Source organism: Neomonachus schauinslandi, chromosome 15 (genome assembly GCF_002201575.2).
Source record: "Neomonachus schauinslandi chromosome 15, ASM220157v2, whole genome shotgun sequence".
NCBI lineage: Eukaryota > Metazoa > Chordata > Mammalia > Carnivora > Phocidae > Neomonachus > Neomonachus schauinslandi.
This window is the reverse complement of record NC_058417.1, coordinates 40,155,025-40,174,935: the sequence shown is the minus strand read 5'-3', so window position 1 is coordinate 40,174,935 and position 19,911 is coordinate 40,155,025. Positions and strand designations below refer to the sequence as shown.

The following is a 19,911-nucleotide window of genomic DNA, read 5'->3' as shown; positions in this document are numbered from 1 at the left end:
CTGGTGGGCAAAGGGACCCAGAGCTCCTGTAGGTCTGAGACCACCCAAGCTGGGCTCCGGCATGTGCCCAGGTGGGAGATAGATTCAGCCAGAAGATATTGGTAGTTTAGAGTGGATTTGGGCAAATGTCATCTAGTCCCCTCTCCCAAAATGGAGATTTTTCTTGTTCTGTATAAAGATCAGATGGGCTTTAGATGTGTGGACAGCCAGGGTGAGGGGCAACTGGGGTGGGTATTCTAGTTTGAGGCACTCTGTCCTGATAGCAAAGGACTCTGCTCTCCACTGTTTAGATCATGAGTGTCTTTTCCCACGAAGCCTAGGCAGAGGGTATAGGCAGTCTTGGGCCATGCACCTGGTGGGGTTTGGGCCTTGGGCTGGTCTCTGCTCCTCATCATTGGGCCTCTGACAACCTTTCCCTTCCCTTCATCTTTTCTCTTTTCCCTCGAAGCCCTGACCCTGTCCTGGACAACGATGGGGACTTTGATCTGGACGACACCATGGATGTGGCGCGGCGTGTGGAGGAGCTCTTGGGCCGGCCTATGGACAGTCAGTGGATCCCTCACGCGCAGTCGTGACCCCCGTCTCCATCTTCAGCCTCTTCATCCTCGCCAGAGGACTTACTCTTGTGGATGTTTTAATTCCATGAATCGCTTCTCTTTGGAAACAATAGTCATAATGTGAAGTGTTAATACTAGTTGTGACTTTAGTGTTTCTGTGCATGGTGGCACCAGTGAAGGGAGTGTGTGTGTGAGTGTGTGTGTGTGAGTGCGTGTGCACACGCGAGTGTGTGAGTTTACACATGGGGCTGTTTCTCCCCCTTGCTGTGCAGTTTATTCGCAGCCTTGGGGCCACAAACAGAGGCTGTGGTTGTTTTTAACCTTGTGAAAAAAGGCTGTAGTTCCATGAACCCTGGAACTTGGCCATGTGTCTGTTCAAGTAAGAGAAGGACAAAGGGAGGAGAAAGCACCTCCGCTCCGTGAGATTTGTCACTGTGTCTGCCAAGCAGTTGATATATAACCGTGACTGTCTCTGCTTTCCTTTGAATTGTAGAAACTGCCTTTTGAAAAAGAAAGCCGTCCTCCCACCTGCCCTCTCCCCCACCCCTGTTTTCCTGGGTAGGGATGGGTGAAGGGGGAATGTCTGGTCATTGTTGGGACAAGGGAAGTCATAGGTTGTCCGATGGGTAGTGGCTTTTTAAATAACACTTAACCCATCTAACCCATCTACATGTTCTCTCCCTCACCCCTCCTTCCTTCCGCTCTGTGGAATTGCACTCAGCTCTATGTGTGTAAACACGTGCAGACACGTTTGATGAACTAGAGAAAAGAGGGTCACATAACCGCAGCTTACTGTGTTGACGTCCTTTGTATCATGGCCAGAGTGGAAGGCCCAGCCATGACCCATGGTGCTGAGGAAGTTGCCTTGCTCCCTGGGGCACCTGCCCTCTGGGCTGCCCATCCTTCTGCCCAAGCGCGGCTACCGCAAGGCTCATCGATGACGGCTGTTTGCACATGGTGGTGTTTTGTTTCTAAATTGAGACTTCTTGTTTTCCTCTTCCCACCCTCATCTGACATCACAATTCTTTCTTCCTGTGGCAGGTCCTGTGTTGTTCATACCCAAGTCACCTCGTTTGCCTTCACTGTTCACACGGGCTGTCTTGGGGAGGGGGTGGCAGGAACGTAGTCTGAACCCAGGGCCAGCATGTTCCATGAGGTCATTGCCCACTTGGTATGGGCTGCTGGGTGTCAGGCATTGGTCATCTGGGGAAATGCAGTCAGTGGGTTTCCTGGGAAGTTTGGTAAGCTGCAAAAACAAAACAAAACAGCTTCAACATAACGTCCACAACTTCTTCCGTAGCTTTACATCAGATGGAAGGAATGGGCTATGGCAGTCAGGTGGGAAGAGGGGTAGCAGATAATAGTTTTTGGGGTAGGCCTACAAGCCACTCAGCCCTGGCCCCCCTCTCCAACAGTGACTGCACCCAAGAGAGAATGGCCCTAAAAACCTTATTTTTATACATGTGAGTAAATAAACAGATATTTTTTTTACAAAAATGACTTCCGAATTTATCAGTGCTTTGATGTTAAAGGAAAATATTCCTCTGTAGTAAATTATTTATTGGAAGATGACTTTTTAAAAGCTGCTGTTTGCCCTGGCTCGGTTTCATACACTGATTTATTTTTCTATGCCAGGCAGTAGAATCTCTCTGCCTCTGAGGAGCAGGCCGACCCCTCCATGATACCAGCATTGACATAGGATGCGGCTAAGCCCTTTAAGCCCTAAGCCCTCAAGATTGGATTAAAATTCCCCCCGTGAGAATCAGAGCAGTGGGGAAAGGGGAAAAGGAAGCCAGACTGCTCTCGGACCCTTACCTGCCCGTCCCTCGGGCTTCACCGACACTGGCCTGTGAGTGCAGTGCTGGGAGTTCAGCAGCCCTGACAGGCGGGGACTGCCACACCGTCAGCCCTGTAGCAGAGCTTGCCCTTTACAGTTAGCACTGGGGTTGCGGGTACTGAGAAGTGTGGCTGCCCTGAGTGTAGGGGTCCCATGCTTGTACAGTTGCTGAGCTGTCCTCAGTTTCCCTGAGGCTGTGCCTATAGATGGGAGAGATTTTTGATTGAAAGGTGTGCTCGCTATCTGCGTTGTATTTTCTTTTCTCCCTGTTCCTGCAAACCACAAAAGAGGCAGTGGCAAGTCTTGACCACCTGCCTCTCACTTGCTCCCAGACACACACACACACACACACACATACACACACATACACATACACACGTCATCAAAACTTTTCAATGTGTGGTATGTGCAGGGTTTTGTAGGGGGGTGGGGAGACTAAAAGTGAATATAACAAAGTGGAAGTATACTTTTTATAATTTTTCTTTTTAAAACTTTGTGAAATTATTTCAGATACATATTTTAGTGTTGAGGCAGATTAGTATATAGCCACCAAAAAAGTATTGTGTACAATTTGGGGCAGTCACAAAATTGTGTATTTTATGTTACAATAAAGGCTTCCTCTGAAGGGACAATACTGAGTTCTGGTTTTTTTTTTTTCCATCAGGTGGTGAGAGAAGGTAGTTTTGATAGGGAAATATTTGAAATCATCAATGTGACTGTGAAAAGCAGAACTAGTTGGGAATTGGCCTCAGAGAGAGTGTCTTCAGCTTTGACAGCAGAAGGGGCATTTCTGACCTTCCTGTTCATAAGATGTTTTAAAAATTAGAATGATAGTCTGTATCTCCTGCCTCCTGATTCCACACTCTTCCCATTAGAAAGCTGATCCCTGGGGCACCTGGGTGGCTCAGTCGGTTAAGCGTCTGCCTTCGACTTAGGCCATGATCCCAGGGTCCTGGCGTTGGGCTCCCTGCTCAGTGGGGAGCCTGCTTCTCCCTCTCCCTCTCCCCCTGCACGTGCTCTCTGTCTCAAATGAATAAAATCTTTAAAAAGAAAGAAAGTTCATCCTTAAACTTGAGCATATTTCAAGTGCCCACCCTGCGCCGGGCATGGTATGTGGGACAAGAAATCGTTCTGCCTTCAAGAGGATTATGGCTGGGGAAAGACAGCCACACAAGCAATCATGATAGGATATTGGCTCATGCTGCAATAAAGTTATCCTGAGGCCATTACTGAATACAAGAGAACATGGAGGAATTGGTGAATTAGCTTGAGCTGACTCCTAAAGAACACACAGGAATTAAGGAGAGGCATTCTGCCAGAGAGACCAGCGCCGGCTGCAGCTGGGGATGAAGGAGGGCGGGATATGGCTGGATAGAGGGTGATTTGTGGTTCTCAGCCCAGGCGTGCATCAGAATCTTTAGGGGGACTGGTTAAAGCACAGATGGCTGGGCTGCACTCCAGAGTTTCCCAGTCAGTAGGCCTGGGGTGGAGCCTGAGAGTTTGCATTTCTAACAAGTTCCCAGGTGGTGTGAGGGCAAGGACCACACTTTGAGAACTGTGGTGGGTGATGAAGCCTAGTGCACCAGGCTAAGGGTTTAAACTTCACACGAACATGATGGAAGTGAAGCAAGGGAATGACCAGAGTTTCATTTTAGGAAATCCTACCGTGACAGTTGTAAGACGGATTGGAGGGAGGCAAAGGAGGAAGCCAGGGATGGGGGGGGGGGGGGGGGGGGGGACTGTTTCAACAGTCTGAGTCGGGGGAGATGAGGTTCTACAGATGAGGATACCACAGCAGTGGCCCTGAGGCCTAATACGCAGACATAGTAGCTAATGTTGGACAGGACTGGAGTCTAGAATAATTCCAGGTTTCTGGCTCGGGAAGTAATTGATAGAGATGCTCCTCAGTAAGATGAGAAGGGGAAGATGTGGAAGAAGAGCAGGTTGAGAGGAAGGTTGGGTGCAAATCAGGTAAGTTGGAATGTCCAAAGAGACGTGTGGTTGTGAAGCCTAAGAATGATCAGGGCTGGAGCGCCTGGGGGGTTAAGCGTCCAACTCTTGATTTTGGCTCACATCATGATCTCCGGGTCATGAGATCAAGCCCTGTGTTGGGCTCTGGGTGGAGCCTGCTTGAGATTCTCTCTGCCTCTGCCCCCCACCCCCCGCTCATGCTCTCTCTCTCACTCTCAAATAAATAATTTTTTTTTAAAGATTTTATTTATTTATTTGACAGAGAGAGATAGCAAGAGCCGGAACACAAGCAGGGGGAGTGGGAGAGGGAGCCCGATGCGGGGCTCGATCCCAGGACCCTGGGATCATGACCCGAGCCAAAGGCAGACGCTTAATGACTGAGCCACCCAGGCGCCCCAATAAATAAATATTTTTAAGTATCTTAGAAGAGATGATCAGGGCTAAGGGATGTGTACGGATGAGGGGAGAGGGGCATGACAGAGGCAGGCTGTAAAACAGAACTTTGAATCCTTCAAGGAACTGACTTCATTTGCAAAAGAAGTTCAAGCTTAAGGGTATTCTCAAAAAGGAGGGTGTCATGAAAGGCAAATGGCAGGAGAACAATAGCTTCATCGGAGATAGAGCCTGAATGGGCTCTATCTAGTGTGCTACAGAGAGATGGGGAAAGAGACAGCTGGGAGGAGCTCTCTTGGGGTCAGGACAAATCTCAAACACTGGCCATGAAACTGTCCCTTCAAAGAATCCTGAATTTGATTGGATCAGTTTGTGGAGCAATTTACTCCCCAAAGCATTGTTGAAAAATAGATAGCAATCAGCTAACACTATGAGTAGCTTAACAGCTGGGTGTGGTCAGGGAAAGAGACAGATCTATGAAAATCACTGTCATGCTAGGGTGACTATGGGCATACTCAAGTCTGTACCCCCTTACTGAGCAATATCAGGCTTCACACTATGTATGGGAGTGTGGGAAGTAGGTAGACTCCCTAAAATGATCTAGCCACTCACTAAACAAGTAAATAACAATAACAAGCCCTAGAAAATACACAAATATATGGAAGTTAAACAATATACTCCTAAATAACTAACTGAAAAAGAATTTAAGTTCAAGTAGTCACACTTCACAATAAGCAAGTCAAAACTTACTACAAAGCAACACTAATCAACATAGTGTGACATGGGCATAGGATAGATATATGGATCAGTGGAATAGAATTCGTAGTCCAGAAGGAAACCCATGTGTCTACGGTCAACTGATTTTATTTTAAGATTTATTTATTTATTTGACAGAGAGAGACACCGTGAGAGAGGGAACACAAGCAGGGGGAGCGGGAGAGGGAGAAGCAGGCGTCCTGCGGAGCAGGGAGCCCGATGCGGGGCTCGATCCCAGGACCCTGGGATCATGACCTGAGCCGAAGGCAGACGCTTAACGACTGAGCCGCCCAGGCACCTCTCTCTTTCACATTCTTCTTTTTTTTTTTTTTTTTAAAGATTTTTATTTATTTATTTGACAGAGACACAGCAAGAGAGGGAACACAAGCAGGGGGAGCGGGAGAGGGAGAAGCAGGCCTCCCGCGGAGCAGGGAGCCCGATGCGGGGCTCGATCCCAGGACTCTGGGATCACGACCTGAGCCGAAGGCAGATGCCCAACGACGGAGCCACCCAGGCGCCCCTGGACATCCCTTAATGCAGTCAAGTTGACACATACAATTAACCTTCACATGTTCCTCACATTTGCAATGGTGCTGCACCTGAGTGAAAGACACCCAAGACTGATTCCTGGAGTAGTTCAAGTTCAGTGTCATATCAGAACTGGAACCCACATATTACTTTTAGAACCTGAAAAAAATTATGGTTATTTTCATTTGGAAGGTAGACATGTAACATTTACTATTTTTGTAAACTATAGAAAGATGCAAAAAAGAAAAAAAAATCACCCAAATCTCATTCTCCAAAGAAAAGCAGATGACATTTTGCAGCAACTTACAGTTGGCCTTTTATTTATTTATTTATTTATTTTAAAGATTTTATTTATATATTTGAGACAGAGAGAATGAGAGACAGAGAGCATGAGAGGGAGGAGGGTCAGAGGGAGAAGCAGACTCCCTGCCGAGCAGGGAGCCTGATGCGGGACTCGATCCCAGGACTCCAGGATCATGACCTGAGCCGAAGGCAGTCGCTTAACCAACTGAGCCACCCAGGCGCCCCTATGGTCAACTGATTTTTTTTTTTTTTAAGATTTTTATTTATTTATTTGACAGAGAGAGATAGCGAGAGCAGGAACACAAGCAGGGGGAGTGGGAGAGGGAGAAGCAGGCTTCCTGCCGAGCAAGGAGCCCGATGTGGGACTCGATCCCAGGGTCCTGGGATGGAGCCCCTTCCCCAGTGGGGAGCCTGCTTCTTCTTCTCCCTCTGCCCGCCGCTCCCCCTGCTTGTGCTCTCCCTCTCTCTATCTCTATCAAATAAATAAATAAAATCTTTAAAAACAAAAAAAAGAAAGCTTCATGACATTGGATTTGGTAATGATTTCTTGGCCATGACACCATGAGCAACATAAGATAAATTGGACCTCATCAAAGTAAAAGGTTTTGTGCATCCAAGGACACTGATAGCAGAGTGAATAGGCACCAAGATTGGGAGAAAATATGTGTAAATCATATGTCTGATAAGGGATTAATATCCAGAATATATAAAGAACTACAACAACAACTTCTTTTTAAAAAGATTTTATTTATTGGGGTGCCTGGGTGGCTCAGTCATTGGGCATCTGTCTTCGGCTCAGGTCATGATCCCAGGGTCCTGGGATCGAACCCCACATCGGGCTCCCTGCTCGGCGGGAAGCCTGCTTCTCCCTCTCCTATTCCCCCTGCTTGTGTTCCCTCTCTCACTGTCTCTCTGTCAAAAAATAAATAAAATCTTTAAAAAAAAAAAAGAGGGGCACCTGGGTGACTCAGATGGTTAAAGGTCTGCCTTCAGCTCAGGTCACGATCTCAGGGTCCTGGGATCAAGCCCCACATCGGGCTCCCTGCTCCGCGGAAAGCCTGCTTCTCCTTCTCCCTCTGCTGCTCCCCCTGCTTCTGCTCTTACCCTCTCTCTTTCTCTCAAATAAATAAATAAAATCTTTTTTAAAAAAAGACAAATAGCCCAATAAGATCCCTGGCTAAGGGATCTGAGAAGACATTTCTTCATAGAGTTATACAAATGGCCAATAGATACATGAAAACATGCTTGATCATTGGTCATCAGGGACCATGCAAATTAAAACAGACTCAAGGGGTGCCTGGCTGGCTCAGTTGGTAGAGCACATGATTCTTGATCTCAAGGTTGTGAGTTCAAGCCCCATGTTGGGTGTGGAGCCTACTTAAAAAAAAAAAAACAAAAAAAACCAGACTCAAGTTACTTTACACCCCACTAGGATGGCTATAATCAAAAAGTCAGATAATAACAAGTGTTAGTAAGGAGAAATCAGAACCCTCATATACTGCTGGTGAGGATGTAAAATGGTGCAGCCACTATGGAAACCACTTCAGCAGTTCCTTAAACAGTTAAACAAAGAGCTACTATACGACCCAGCTATTCCATTAATTGGAATGTGATAAATCCCTTGCATTCATTACAGTTTTATGCGAGAAGAATAAAAACATATGTCCACAGAAAAACTTGTACACAAATGTCCATAACAGCATTATACATAGTAGTTAGAGAACAGAAATGACCCAAATGCCCATCACCTGATGAATGGGTAAATAAATGTGATGTGGCATGTCCATACAATGAAATAGTATTTGGCAATAAAAAGGACTGAACTACTCCTACACAGTACTACATGGAAGAACCTTGACAACATGCTAAGTGAAAGAAGCCAGGGGGCGCCTGGGTGGCTCAGTTGGTTGGGCGACTGCCTTCGGCTCAGGTCATGATCCTGGAGTCCCGGGATCGAGTCCCGCATCGGGCTCCCTGCTCAGCGGGGAGTCTGCTTCTCCCTCTCCCACTCCCCATTTGTGTTCCCTCTCTGGCTGTGTCTTTCTCTGTCAAATAAATAAATAAAAATCTTAAAAAAAAAAAAAAAAAAAAAAAAAGAAAGAAGCCAGGTACAAGAGACCACATGTTACATGATTCCACTTACATGAAATGTCCAGAATAGGCAAATCTATAGAGAGAGAAAGTAGATTTGTGGTTGCTTATGCTAGGGGTGGGGAGGTGGGAAGGGACTGGGGGGCGGTGATAGCTAAAGGATATGGGGTTACTTTCAAGGTGATGAAAATGTTATGAAATTGACTGTTGGCGTTACACAGATCTGTGAATATAGTAGAAACCATTGAATTGTCTGCTTTAAACGGGTGACTTTTATGGTATGTGAATTATACCTAATAAAGCTGTTCTTTTATAAAATCAAGTTCAAGACCTAAACAAGAAATTAAAAGGGGTGAGATCAAGGTGGGGCAGCCTGATAGTGAGAGCAGAACTGTGCAAAGGAGCTCCACCGTGAAAGGGCGAGAGAGCCCCTGGAAGACGGATGAGGGGTTGACGGGAGGGGTTTTAGTGTTCAAGAGCCTGGGTCCAGAGCACAGGAGCCGGGAGGGCTTAACCACAGGCGGCAGATAGAACCTCATTCTAGAGCAGAGGTTCTCAAACTTCACAGTGGGAGGGCAGGTAGGAGCCTAACTGAGGTGGGCACCTTATTCCAAGTTGCAAAAAGACGTCATGTCATAAAGATGGGAGAAGTTTGTTTTTCCTTGGCATAAAGCCTGTTAGCTAACACCAATGGTGACCCCAATTACCAGGTAAAGTTGGGATGAGCTACGTGTGACAAATGGTGCTGTCAAGTCCCCTTCCCTGAGGACTAGTTACCATTTATCTTTTTATTTATTTATTTTTTAGATTTATTTATTTGAGAGGGAGAGAGCTCGAGATCACAGGGAGGGAGAAATAGATTTCCTGCTGAGCAGGGAGGACCCCCCCCCCCCCCCCCACCCCCGCCAACGTGGGGCTGGATCCCAGGACCCTTGGATCATGACCTGAGCTGAAGGCAGCTGCTTAACCCACTGAGCCGCACCCCTAGTTATTGGACAGGTGTGTAATGGGTTCTGGCGGCTTGGCTAAGTAAGGGAGGGAGATTCTCTTCTGCCTTTGCAATCTCAGCCATTGCCTGTGATGTGCATCCCATTCTGGTTTGTGCTTATTCAATAACAAAAGTGCTTCCTTTCTCTACTACCTTTGTCAGGAAAAGCTCGTAGATCTTTGTGGAGAGGGTTTCTGGATTGGAAGAAAATTTTGTTTTTTGTTTTTTGGTTTTATTTTAATTTTTTTTTTTAAAGATTTTATTTATTTATTTGAGAGAGAGAATGAGATAGAGAGCATCAGAGGGGGGAGGGTCAGAGAGAGAAGCAGACTCCCTGCCGATCAGGGAGCCCGACGTGGGACTCGATCCCGGGACTCCAGGATCATGACCTGAGCCGAAGGCAGTCGCTTAACCAACTGAGCCACCCAGGCGCCCGAAAATTTTGTTTTTTAAGATTTTTTTTTTTTAATTTGACAGAGAGATAGAGAGCACAAGTAGGCAGAGTGGCAGGCAGAGGGAGAGGGAGAAGCAGGCTGTCTGCTGAGCAGGGAGCCGGACCTGGGGCTCGATCCCAGGACCTCAGGATCATGACCTAGCCACTTAACCGACTGAGCCACCCAGGCGCCCTGAAAATTTTGTTTTTTAAACAATTCTCAAGCTTGAATCTGCTCTTCTGGGGTGCGCCCTTCTCCCAACGCAAGCTGCTTCGTGGCGCTCTTTTCCACACTCAGCTTTCTCTTCCTTCACCTGCAGGAGTTTGAAGACCACACTTCTCCTGCGGGGAGTTTCCTCCCAGCCACGGGCTTGGGCTGGGTCCTAGCACGTGGGCCCTTAGGCAAACTGCCCCTTTAAGAGCACCCCCACCCCAGCTCCTCCCTCAGGCCCGTGGCCGGATTTCCCCATCCGGGCCCCACCCTTTAAAGCCACGGCTCCATCTTTCTGGCTGGCCGTGTACACAAACCAGAGGACCCAGAGGGCCCTGAGTGCTGAGAGTGGGCACAAGTGGGCTGTGACAGGTGCATGTGGGGCGTGGAACCACCGCCCGGGGCTCAGGAGGGACCCGGAGCTGGGACAGGGAGGATCCTGGGATGAAGCAGAGCCACTCACTCGGGAGTGGATTGGACACGGCGCTCTTTGGGCAGCCTGTGTGTGCCAGGCACCGTGTCAGGCCCTTTCTGTAGCTTCTGCTGGGCTATTATTATTCCCATTTTACAGATAGGGCAACGGAGCCTGGAGCAGCTAGCTACTTACCCAGGGCCCTACAGCTAACCAAGTGGCAGAGCCAGGGTCCGAACTCAGGTCAGTGGGACTCCAAAGCCTTGATGTCCTCTCCTCTGCATCACCTGCCTGACGGGTCCTGGCTTCCTCCCAGACTTCCTTTTTCCTTGGTTTCTTGTGTGGCAGAGTGGGGTTAAGGGGGGTGGGGAGAAATGGGTTATCCTCTCCTTCCCCCAGTTCCAGGACTTGGGTCCCTTCCTCCTCCCAGGAGCTGCTTGGAGATGCTGCTTCCCCTTCTCCTCCTCCTCCTCCTGCTGATGCTGCTGCCGGCCCTGGCCATCCTCCGGCAGCGGCAGCCCCAGGATGCCCGGCTGTCCTGGCGTGCTGGCCTCCAGCACCGTGTGGCAGGGGGGGCCCTAAGCTGGGCAGCTGCGTGGCAGCAGTGGAGACTAGAGCAGAGCACCCAGCGCGCAGGCCGGAGCCAGCAGCAGGCCCTGAGGTGGTGTCTGCAAGGAGCCCAAAGGCCCCACGTTCCCCTCCGGAGGACCACAGGTGTGTTTCCAAGGGTCTGGGGAGGCGGCCCAAGCAGAAAAGCCACAGGAAGTCAGATTCCAGAACCTGAGGACTTCCCTTCTCCCCTTCTACTGCCAGCCCAGAGGGGCCCGACCCAAAGACCCTACCCAGGTTCAAGGTTGTTCAAGATGCATGTTCCATTCCTCGGCCCCAGTAGCCTTGCCCCAGGCCTATGCTGGGTTCCCTCCTCAAAGGTCTTACCAATCTTGCCTGAAACTCTTGGGCAACTTTGGCTTCAGGACAAGTTTATGATGTCTTTGGGGCTACAGATACAAGCACCTTCCGGAACCATCTCCCTCTGACCAAGGCCAGCCAGGCCCAGGAGGAAGAAAGTGGGGGGCAGCTCCTGCCCCCTATGTCAACCCAGTACTACGGGGAGGCCTCCCTGCAGGTAAACTGAGAAGGCTGGTATCTAGCTCCACCAGAGACCCCTACTTGCAGCCCAACCCTCCCACTGGGGTGGGCAAAGAACCCCCAACCTGGGGGCTCAGAGACTGGCTCAGGCCCAGGGCCGACACCCGCTCTTGTCTCCCCCCCAGGCCACCTTGCTGGGTCTGGCAGCCCTAAGCAAGGCCTACCCAGAAGTGCTGGCTCCGGGAGGCATGGCCTGTGTGACCCCTACATCCCCCTGGCCTCGCCCTCTCCCCTGGCCTTGGCACGCCCTGGGCCAGGGTGTTAGGGCCCCCGGAGCCAAGCACCCTGGGGCCCTGCTGCTAGAGGCACTGAGGTCCCCAGAGCTGCGGGCACTGGAAGCTGGGACGGCCACTGAACTCCTGGACGTCTTTTCGGGCCTGGAGGCCGATGGCGAAGAGCTGGCTGAAGCAATGGCTGCCGGGAACCCAGGGCCACCTCTCCCCAGGCGGGCGGCGGAGCTGCGGGAAGCCCTAGAGCTGGGGCCCCGAGGACTGGCCCTCCGACTCTGGCCAAAGCTACAGGTGGTGGTGACTCTGGACGCAGGAGGCCAGGCTGAGGCTGTGGCTGCCCTGGGGGCCTTGTGGTGCCAAGGGCTAACCTTCTTCTCGCCCGCTTACGCCGCCTCTGGAGGTCAGGAGGACTCAGGGCCAGTGAGCTGGGGGCAGTGGTCAGAGGCCGCACAGCTAAGCTGCCAAGTAGTGAGCCCTACACAGTCACCTCATTTAATCCCCCCAACACCAGCAGCTCCATTTTTTTTAAAAAAAGATTTTATTTATTTATTTGAGAGAGAGAGAATGAGAGACAGAGAGCATGAGAGGGAGGAGGGTCAGAGGGAGAAGCAGACTCCCTGCCGAGCAGGGAGCCCCATGCGGGACTCGATCCCGGGACTCCAGGATCATGACCTGAGCCGAAGGCAGTCGCTTAACCAACTGAGCCACCCAGGCGCCCCCAGCAGCTCCATTTTACGTGTGCAGAAACTGAGGCTCATGGAGGTTACGAGGCTTGCACAGATTCGCCCAGCACCAGCATTTACCCGGGGGTCTGCCGCCCCCAGAACCACTGCCTCTTCCCAATCAGGGCCTTAGAGGCAGCGCACTGAGCCTGCAGGAGCCAGGGAGGAGGGGTGGAAGGGCAGCGGTGGGGTCAGCTGCTCAGAGAATCGGGGCCTGGGGTCCAGGGTGAGGGGCTGTTCCCTAGCAGAAAGCAACAGTGCCACCAGCGGAAGGGCTGCTTGCTCCCTGCAGGGGTCGTGGGCCTGAACCTATGGCCGCAGCAGCCCCTTGGGCTCTACCTTCTGCCGCCTGGAGCTCCTTTTATCGAGCTGCTCCCAGTCAAAGAAGGAGCCCAGGAAGAGGCTGCCTCGACCGTCCTGCTGGCCGAGGCCCAGAAAGGCAAGGAGTACGAGCTGGTGCTGACCAACCGCACTGGCCTCACCAGGTGATCACCTGCCGACCCCCAGGTCACCTCAGGCCCTCTGTGACCCTACTGAGGGCCAGGGACATGAGCTAATGGGCCCTTGGGCCAAGCTCACCACCACCACTGCCCTGTCAGGTGCCGCCTGGGTGACGTGATACGGGTGGTCGGTGCCTACAATCAGTGTCCGGTCGTCAGGTTCGTCTGCAGGTAGGTGACTCCCCGGGGGAGCTGAGCGGCTGTTCTTGTGCCCTAGGCCCCTCTGCCTCCCCCTTCCTCCTCCCCAGGTTGGGCCAGGCCCTGAACGTGCGGGGAGAAGACATTCAAGAGCACGTGTTTTCTGAGGCCCTGGGCCGGGCCGTAGGGCAGTGGCCAGGGGCCAAACTGTTAGACCATAGCTGTGTGGAGAGCAGCATTCTGGGTGAGCTTCTCCATCAGCTCCTGTCCCTCCCCCCCGTTCTTGAGTTGGCTGCACCGCCCGCCCCCATACCATACCCATCCTGAAGGAAGAACTCTAGGAAAGAGGTAAGACCGAGCCTCTTCTGCTGCTCCTCACGAAAGTCCTTCCCCATGTCTAACTCCCATCCCTCCTGCTGCAGTCTCTCCCCCTTTCCTTTCCTGACCTGTTTCATAGCTACGATTAGGCTTTGGGTTCCTCCCCATTTACCCCCCTCTCTGCCAAGAAATTCCTTTTCTCCCATGAACCTCGGAGTGGGGTAGGACAGACGGGGGCACAGACATTGCTGTTGGAAGCTGCCCTGTTCACAGAAGTCTGTGTGCCTGGGGGTTTGTCTACAGATTCCTCCGAGGGCTCTGCTCCCCACTATGAGGTGTTTGTGGCGCTGAGGGGGCTGAGGAACCTGTCAGAGGAAAATCGAGACAAGGTAAACGAGACAGGGACAGGATGTGACTCCATGTCCCCTTCACTCTGCATGCCCCCAGGTGCCCGGGGCACAGCGCAGGGATGAGGAGGAGGGGGGGGCGGGGAGGAGAACCTCCCTGGGGGCTCGGGGAGGGGAGAGATGAGGCCCACAGACACATGCGTATGCATGAAACGCCTATCGTGCACATGCTGACATCATCAGGCGCCCCACATCCACAGAGCCACACCCCAGCCTCACCCAGGCCGTTCTCTTCCCAGCTTGACCACTGCCTTCAGGAAGTCTCTCCCCGCTACAAGTCCTCGCGGTTCTGGGGCAGCGTGGGCCCAGCCAGGGTTCACCTGGTGGGCCATGGGGCCTTCAGAGAACTCCGGGCCGCCCTTGCAGCCTGCCCCTCGGCCCCCTTTCCTCCCGAGATGCCCCGGGTCCTCAGGCACAGGCATTTGGCCCAGTGTCTGCAGAGGAGGGTGTTGTCCTGAGCTGAGGCCTGCCCACTGGCCCATCCCCCTTCATAGGCCACCTCGCTCTTTGCTCTGCGGCCTCTCTGGATGAGAACCCTTGGCCGGGGTCTTTGACTCTGTTACCTGACAGTGGCTCATCAGAGCTGCCAGGCCTTAGGGAGGTCCGACCTAGTCAGCCCATGCTGAGCAGCTGACGTCAGCTGACGTCGGCGGACGCCTGCAGGGGCCTGCCTGGAGCCCCGTGGCCCCCTCCGGAGGACACTGCTAGAGTTCCCGAACACACCGATGCTCCCGTGTCTCCAGCCCAGTGCACTGCGCAGGCTGCAAGTGTTGGCAGTTAATGCTCCTGGAAGCCACCCTCTGTCTACAAGAAACAGGAGTTGGAGAAAAAAACCCCAGCGTCATTGTCCCTCAGTGCGACAGTTCTGAAGTGTATTCTGCTCCAGTTGCCCACAATGATAACCCTCTCAATAACACAGTTCTTACTGGTTTTCCTTCCTTCCATCCCTCCCATCCCCACTCCCTTATCTGCTTTCTAGGATCATCTCCCAAATAAACCTCTTGCACCAGATTCTTGACTCAGGGCCTGCTTATGGAGAAACTGTAATAGTCCCATTTGCTCTGTTTCTGCGCCGCCTGGCTCCCCCCTCCACCTTCGGCTCTGGATACCAGGGCTCTCCTCCCACTCCCCACTCCAGGTCGGGGTAGGCCGCGAGTGTGTGTGCACCTCTTTCCACTCCAAGCTGATCCAAACTGTGGCAGGACTGCTCTCTAACTTCCCTTGCCCTGGCTTAGCACAGGTCCCTGTCTGGCCCAACACCCACAAATCACTTCCCTGGGTAGGGGCTGTACTGCAAATCATGAAGTATCCCAACAGGGAGCAATCCCAGAGACCATGTGGCTTAACTGTCCATCTTACCCATGGGGAAACTGAAGCTTCATGAGGCTGTGAGGCTCACCCAAGGCCCCACAGCTCCTCCTAAGTAACATGGCCTAGTTCCCGATCAGTTGCTAAGTCTCCAATTCTGTCTCTGAATTACTTCTGGATTCCATGCCCCCCCATCCAGGCCACCCAGCCCCCCATCAGCCCCACGACTCCTTCCTGCTAAAACCTCCTATGGCTCCCCAGTGCCCACAGGATCGAGACCAATCAGCTGAGCTTGTAAGACCCTTTGACCCACCCTGGTCCTCACTTACCTGTCCAGCCACCTCTCCCCTGTGAGGGAAACCACAACTATGACAACCACACCCTACTATTCCGCATGAGCTAAGCACTGTCACCTCCAAGTCTTTGCTCACTTGTGCCTCCTGCGGAATGCCTTCTCCCCAAACTTACCTGATGGAAATCCACTTTGCATGCCAGGTCTTTTTGGGGTCCTTTCTTCCACTGAGCTATCATTATGCCGGGTTGCCTCCCCACCTGGACTTTGGAGCTCCAGGAAAACTGGGCCAGGTCCAATGCACATTGGCCCTCCAGGGCCCAGTGCAGAGCCTGGCAAGGAGCAGGTGCTCAACAGACATGCCCCGTATCCAAGAGAGACTTTGGTTCCGAGCTGGCACAGTCCTGCCCCAGGGTGGCTCGCTCTTGGCGACTCCATCCCTCACTCCAGGCAGACTGACCAGGAAGGAAACTGGGCAGGTCAGAGGACAGCACCAGGTTTGGCTGCTTTCTTCCCCCCGCCCAGGTTCAATTTCCAAGATTTTCCACCTTGGAGGTTGGTGGAAGGAGCAGAGGGAAGGAGTGGGGGGCGCGGGTGGTAAGAAGGGAGAGGTGGCTAAGAAGCCTTTTCCATGAAGGAAGAGGGCCCAGGAGCCTGACAGACCCCAGGGACAGCAACAAGGAGCAGAAGGGGGAGGCCTGCTGCCTGCCTGCCCTCCCCCCAGCACACACACCATGTGGGGTGTGGGGCTTACAGCTGCCTTCTCTCCTGCCCTAATTAGCAGCTGCCCACCCCCCCCGCCATTGTCCCAGGCCAGCGCCCCAGCCAAGGCCTCTTTTGTGCTCCCAGATTCCTGGGTGCAAGGTGGCCTCATTAGTGCCGGGAGACCGGCCCATCTCCAGGGAGCAGGCGGATGGACAAAGGGGGCACCAGGGGCACAATGATCAAACTCCCGCTTCTGAGAGCCTTGGCGGCCATTCTTTGGGTCCAACCTGGAGACGGCCCCCCTGCAGGAGGCTAATCTTAGACTTGCCTTTGTTTGGCCCCAGAGTGGACGCAAGTACCCGTCTGTCCCCCACCACCTCAGAGCACTATAAACCCGGGGCCCTTGATTGGGGGTCACAGTCAACGGCCTCAGAGTTCCTGGCTATTCGGACCACTGCAGACACCTTTCCTGGCTACCCCACTCTGAGCTTCAGACACCATGAACCCTCCCTCTACAAAGGTAAAGACCCGGGAAGAGAGGGGTGATTCATCATACCAGATGGGCAATGAGAATGCTTGCTCCGGGGACTTGGGGGGGCTGGAAAGAAGGCTGAGGTGTCTCTGCTCTTGGTCTTTTCCCATGTGGGCTCTGAGGCAGGGGACTGGGTGGAGCCTAGGCGCAGAGCCGGCCTGGGCTAGCCCGGGACTGAGCGCCTTCTCCTGAGACCTCGGGGCTGTCTTTGCACCTGTCTCGCGTCCCCCTCCTGAAACCTGCCCTGTAGGAATTATTTAATACCCGTTCAGCAGGGACGAAGGTGTGCCCCCTGAGAGGGTAGGAAACAGGTCCGAAGCAACAGAGTGCAGTTTCCCCGGCAAGGGAGCAGGCCGACAAGACAACTTGGAACCTGCCAGTCCTTGATTTGCACGTGTTTGTCCGGGGAGGGTCTATACAGGGCCTCTGCTTCCCTGAGTGAACAAACTTCTGGTGCAGACAGACTCACACACCCTGTTTTCAGGTGGAGTGGTAAGCGCTTTAATGGGGGTACGAGGGACTAAGGGTACCCAGAAAAGAGGGATTCACCTTGCCCAGGGGGAACTCAAACGGCTTCCTGGGGGAGATGCTGTGCTGGGGCTTGAGCAGGTAAAGGAACCAGAGAGGAGCCCTGCTACAGAGGCAGCATTGCGCAGCGGCCCGGAAACTGGCGGACCGCGAGGTAGGCGCGCAGGCGGGGAGGGGGCGCGGAGCCAGCTGGGCGGGGCCTGGGCGTAGGGGCCGGAGGCGGGCGCGGCGGGAAGACCCCCAGCGCCTGGCCTCCTGTCTCCCTAGGTCCCCTGGGCCGCCGTGACGCTGCTGCTGCTGCTGGTGCTGCCGCCCGCGCTGCTGTCGCCCGGGGCGGCCGCGCAGCCCCTGCCGGACTGCTGCCGCCAGAAGACGTGCTCCTGCCGCCTCTACGAGCTGCTGCACGGCGCAGGCAACCACGCGGCCGGCATCCTCACCCTGGGCAAGCGGCGGCCCGGGCCCCCCGGCCTCCAGGGCCGGCTGCAGCGCCTCCTGCAGGCCAGCGGCAACCATGCGGCCGGCATCCTGACTATGGGCCGCCGCGCAGGCGCGGAGCCAGCGCCGCGCCCCTGCCCCGGGCGCCGATGTCCCGCGGCCGCTGCCGCCCCGTCTGCAGCGCCTGGAGGGCGGTCCGGAGTCTGAGCCCTTGATCTTGCCCAGTTCTGGCCCTGCCCTCTCCTCCTTGTCCGCCCGGTGTCAGCCCTCAGAAAAAGGGCAATAAAGACGCGTCTCTTAATGTGGCCGGTCTCTGTTCTGTGTGGTCGCATCCCGTCCTGCAGGGGGCGTGAGAGTCCTTCGAACTATAAAGAGCCCGGGTGCCTAGAAGCCGGGCGCTTGGGCACCTCGGCTCTGGCGTCTTCGAACTCGCAACATAGAGCAAGGAATCGTGAGAAGAGGCCCCGCGGCAAGGAGAGAACATGTGCATGCTTGGAGGGGAGGATGGGGGACAGACAAGTCTCTCGATGCTCTACTAATCATTCTGTATCTCGGCCTTTACAGACAGACAGGGAAGGGAAGGAGAGCAAGGAAGTTTGCACAGAGGAGCGCAGTCTGGCTGGGACGGGATAGGAGCCGAGCTTGCCCAAAAGGGCAAGAATATAAGGTTCCACATGAATCTTCCAGAATGGCTGCTGCATGGGGGTTGACGGTGTGGGGAGCGGTGGGGCGTCGGAGGGGGAGGCTGTCAGTTTCCTGCAGCCTGGATTTTGAAGGCCCTCGCAAATCATCAAGCTTTACATTTCATTCTGTAGGTACCTGGGAGTCAGGAGAAGTTCTTAATCAGAGATGGGGCAAGATTTTCCTGCAACTTTAGCTGAATGCACCCTCCACCCCCAATTCATACGTTGAAGTCCTAACCCCCAGCATTTCATAAGATGGCCTTATGTAGAAATAGAGTGATTGTAGATGTAAATAAGATGAAGTCGTACTGGAGGAGAGTGGACCTCTAATCTAAGTAGTGTCCTTATAAAAAGGGGGAATTTGGACGCACAGAAACGCACACAGGGAAAAACCATGTGAACATAAAGACAGAGGTGGGGTGATGCATCTATAAGCCAAGGAACACCAAAGATTTTCAGCAACCCACCAGAAGCTAGAAGACAGGCATGGAACAGATTCTCCTTCACAGCTTTCAGAGGAAACCAACCCTACCTCCTCTTGATCTTGGACTTCTATCCTCCAGAACTGAGACAATAAATTTCTGTTGTTTAAGCCAGTTTGTGGTTCTTTGTTTAATAGCCCCAGGAAACTAATAAAACACCAAAAGTAGAGACACAGAAGGATGTGGCACTTTTAAGCAATCTAACAGCCTAGATAATACCCAGCTCAGACTCTGGGGGTGAGGATGAGGAGCACTGGCCTGAGATGAGTACCACCCTATCTTCCCATTCTCACTGGCTTTAGCTGCTTCGTTCTGGGAAGCAACCACTCTAAGCCACCACATTCATCTGCCCCCGTAATTTTCTGCTTTTGTAGTGAAAATATCCCATGTCTGGTGTCACTGGTTCCATCTTGGAAAAGATGGAGATCAAAGACTGGGCACCTGGGTGGCTCAGTCGGTTAAGCCTCTGCCTTCAGCTCAGGCCCTGATCCCAGGGTCCTGGGATCGAGTCCCACATCGGCTCCCTGCTCAGCGGGGAATCTGCTTCTCCCTCTGCCTCTGCCCCTCTCCCTGCTCATGCACTCTCATTCTCTGTCAAATAAATAAAATCTTAAAACAAAACAAAGACCGTCAGTACACCTTTGGAGATTTGCAAACTGACTCTGCCCACCTTGAAACTATCTTTCTTGTCCCCCAGCTTGCCTCCAGCCTCCTTCCCCACTCGAATGGCAGCAGCGAGAAGGAGGGTTAAATCAAGACTACAGGAAGAGAGAAATTGCTCTCCAACACACTTACTGTGTACCAAAAACATGCATGATGCTATTAAATTCTCACAACCGCATGAGGTGAAAATTATTAGTTCTATTTTACAGATAGGGAAAGTGAGGCTTTAAGAGGCTAAGTCACACAATCAGTGAGTAGCAGAACTGGCATTCTACCCCATGGACTCCAAAGCTCTTTTCATCCACCCGGCTGCACTCTGAGGCAGAACTCGCTAGGGTG

At 52.9% G+C, this 19,911-nt stretch overlaps 3 protein-coding genes across 3 annotated transcripts in view; 2 read left to right on the top strand and 1 right to left on the bottom strand.

Moving 5' to 3' along the window:
* LOC110573273 (signal transducer and activator of transcription 5B) overlaps positions 1–19,911 on the bottom strand; it is an 871,639-nt gene that overhangs the window by 88,289 nt on the left and 763,439 nt on the right. The gene's annotated exons all lie outside the window — the stretch shown is intronic.
* Positions 10,351–14,949, top strand: GHDC (GH3 domain containing). Its single transcript, XM_021681696.1, has 10 exons — positions 10,351–10,440; positions 10,640–10,723; positions 10,911–11,194; positions 11,485–11,606; positions 11,755–12,259; positions 12,874–13,066; positions 13,181–13,252; positions 13,330–13,463; positions 13,841–13,926; positions 14,184–14,949. The coding sequence occupies exons 3-10, from the start codon at positions 10,924–10,926 to the stop codon at positions 14,400–14,402; spliced, it is 1,602 nt and encodes a 533-aa protein (XP_021537371.1). The 5' UTR covers positions 10,351–10,440; positions 10,640–10,723; positions 10,911–10,923; the 3' UTR covers positions 14,403–14,949.
* On the top strand, positions 16,749–17,951 carry HCRT (hypocretin neuropeptide precursor). Its single transcript, XM_021681695.1, has 2 exons — positions 16,749–16,769; positions 17,577–17,951. The coding sequence occupies exons 1-2, from the start codon at positions 16,749–16,751 to the stop codon at positions 17,949–17,951; spliced, it is 396 nt and encodes a 131-aa protein (XP_021537370.1).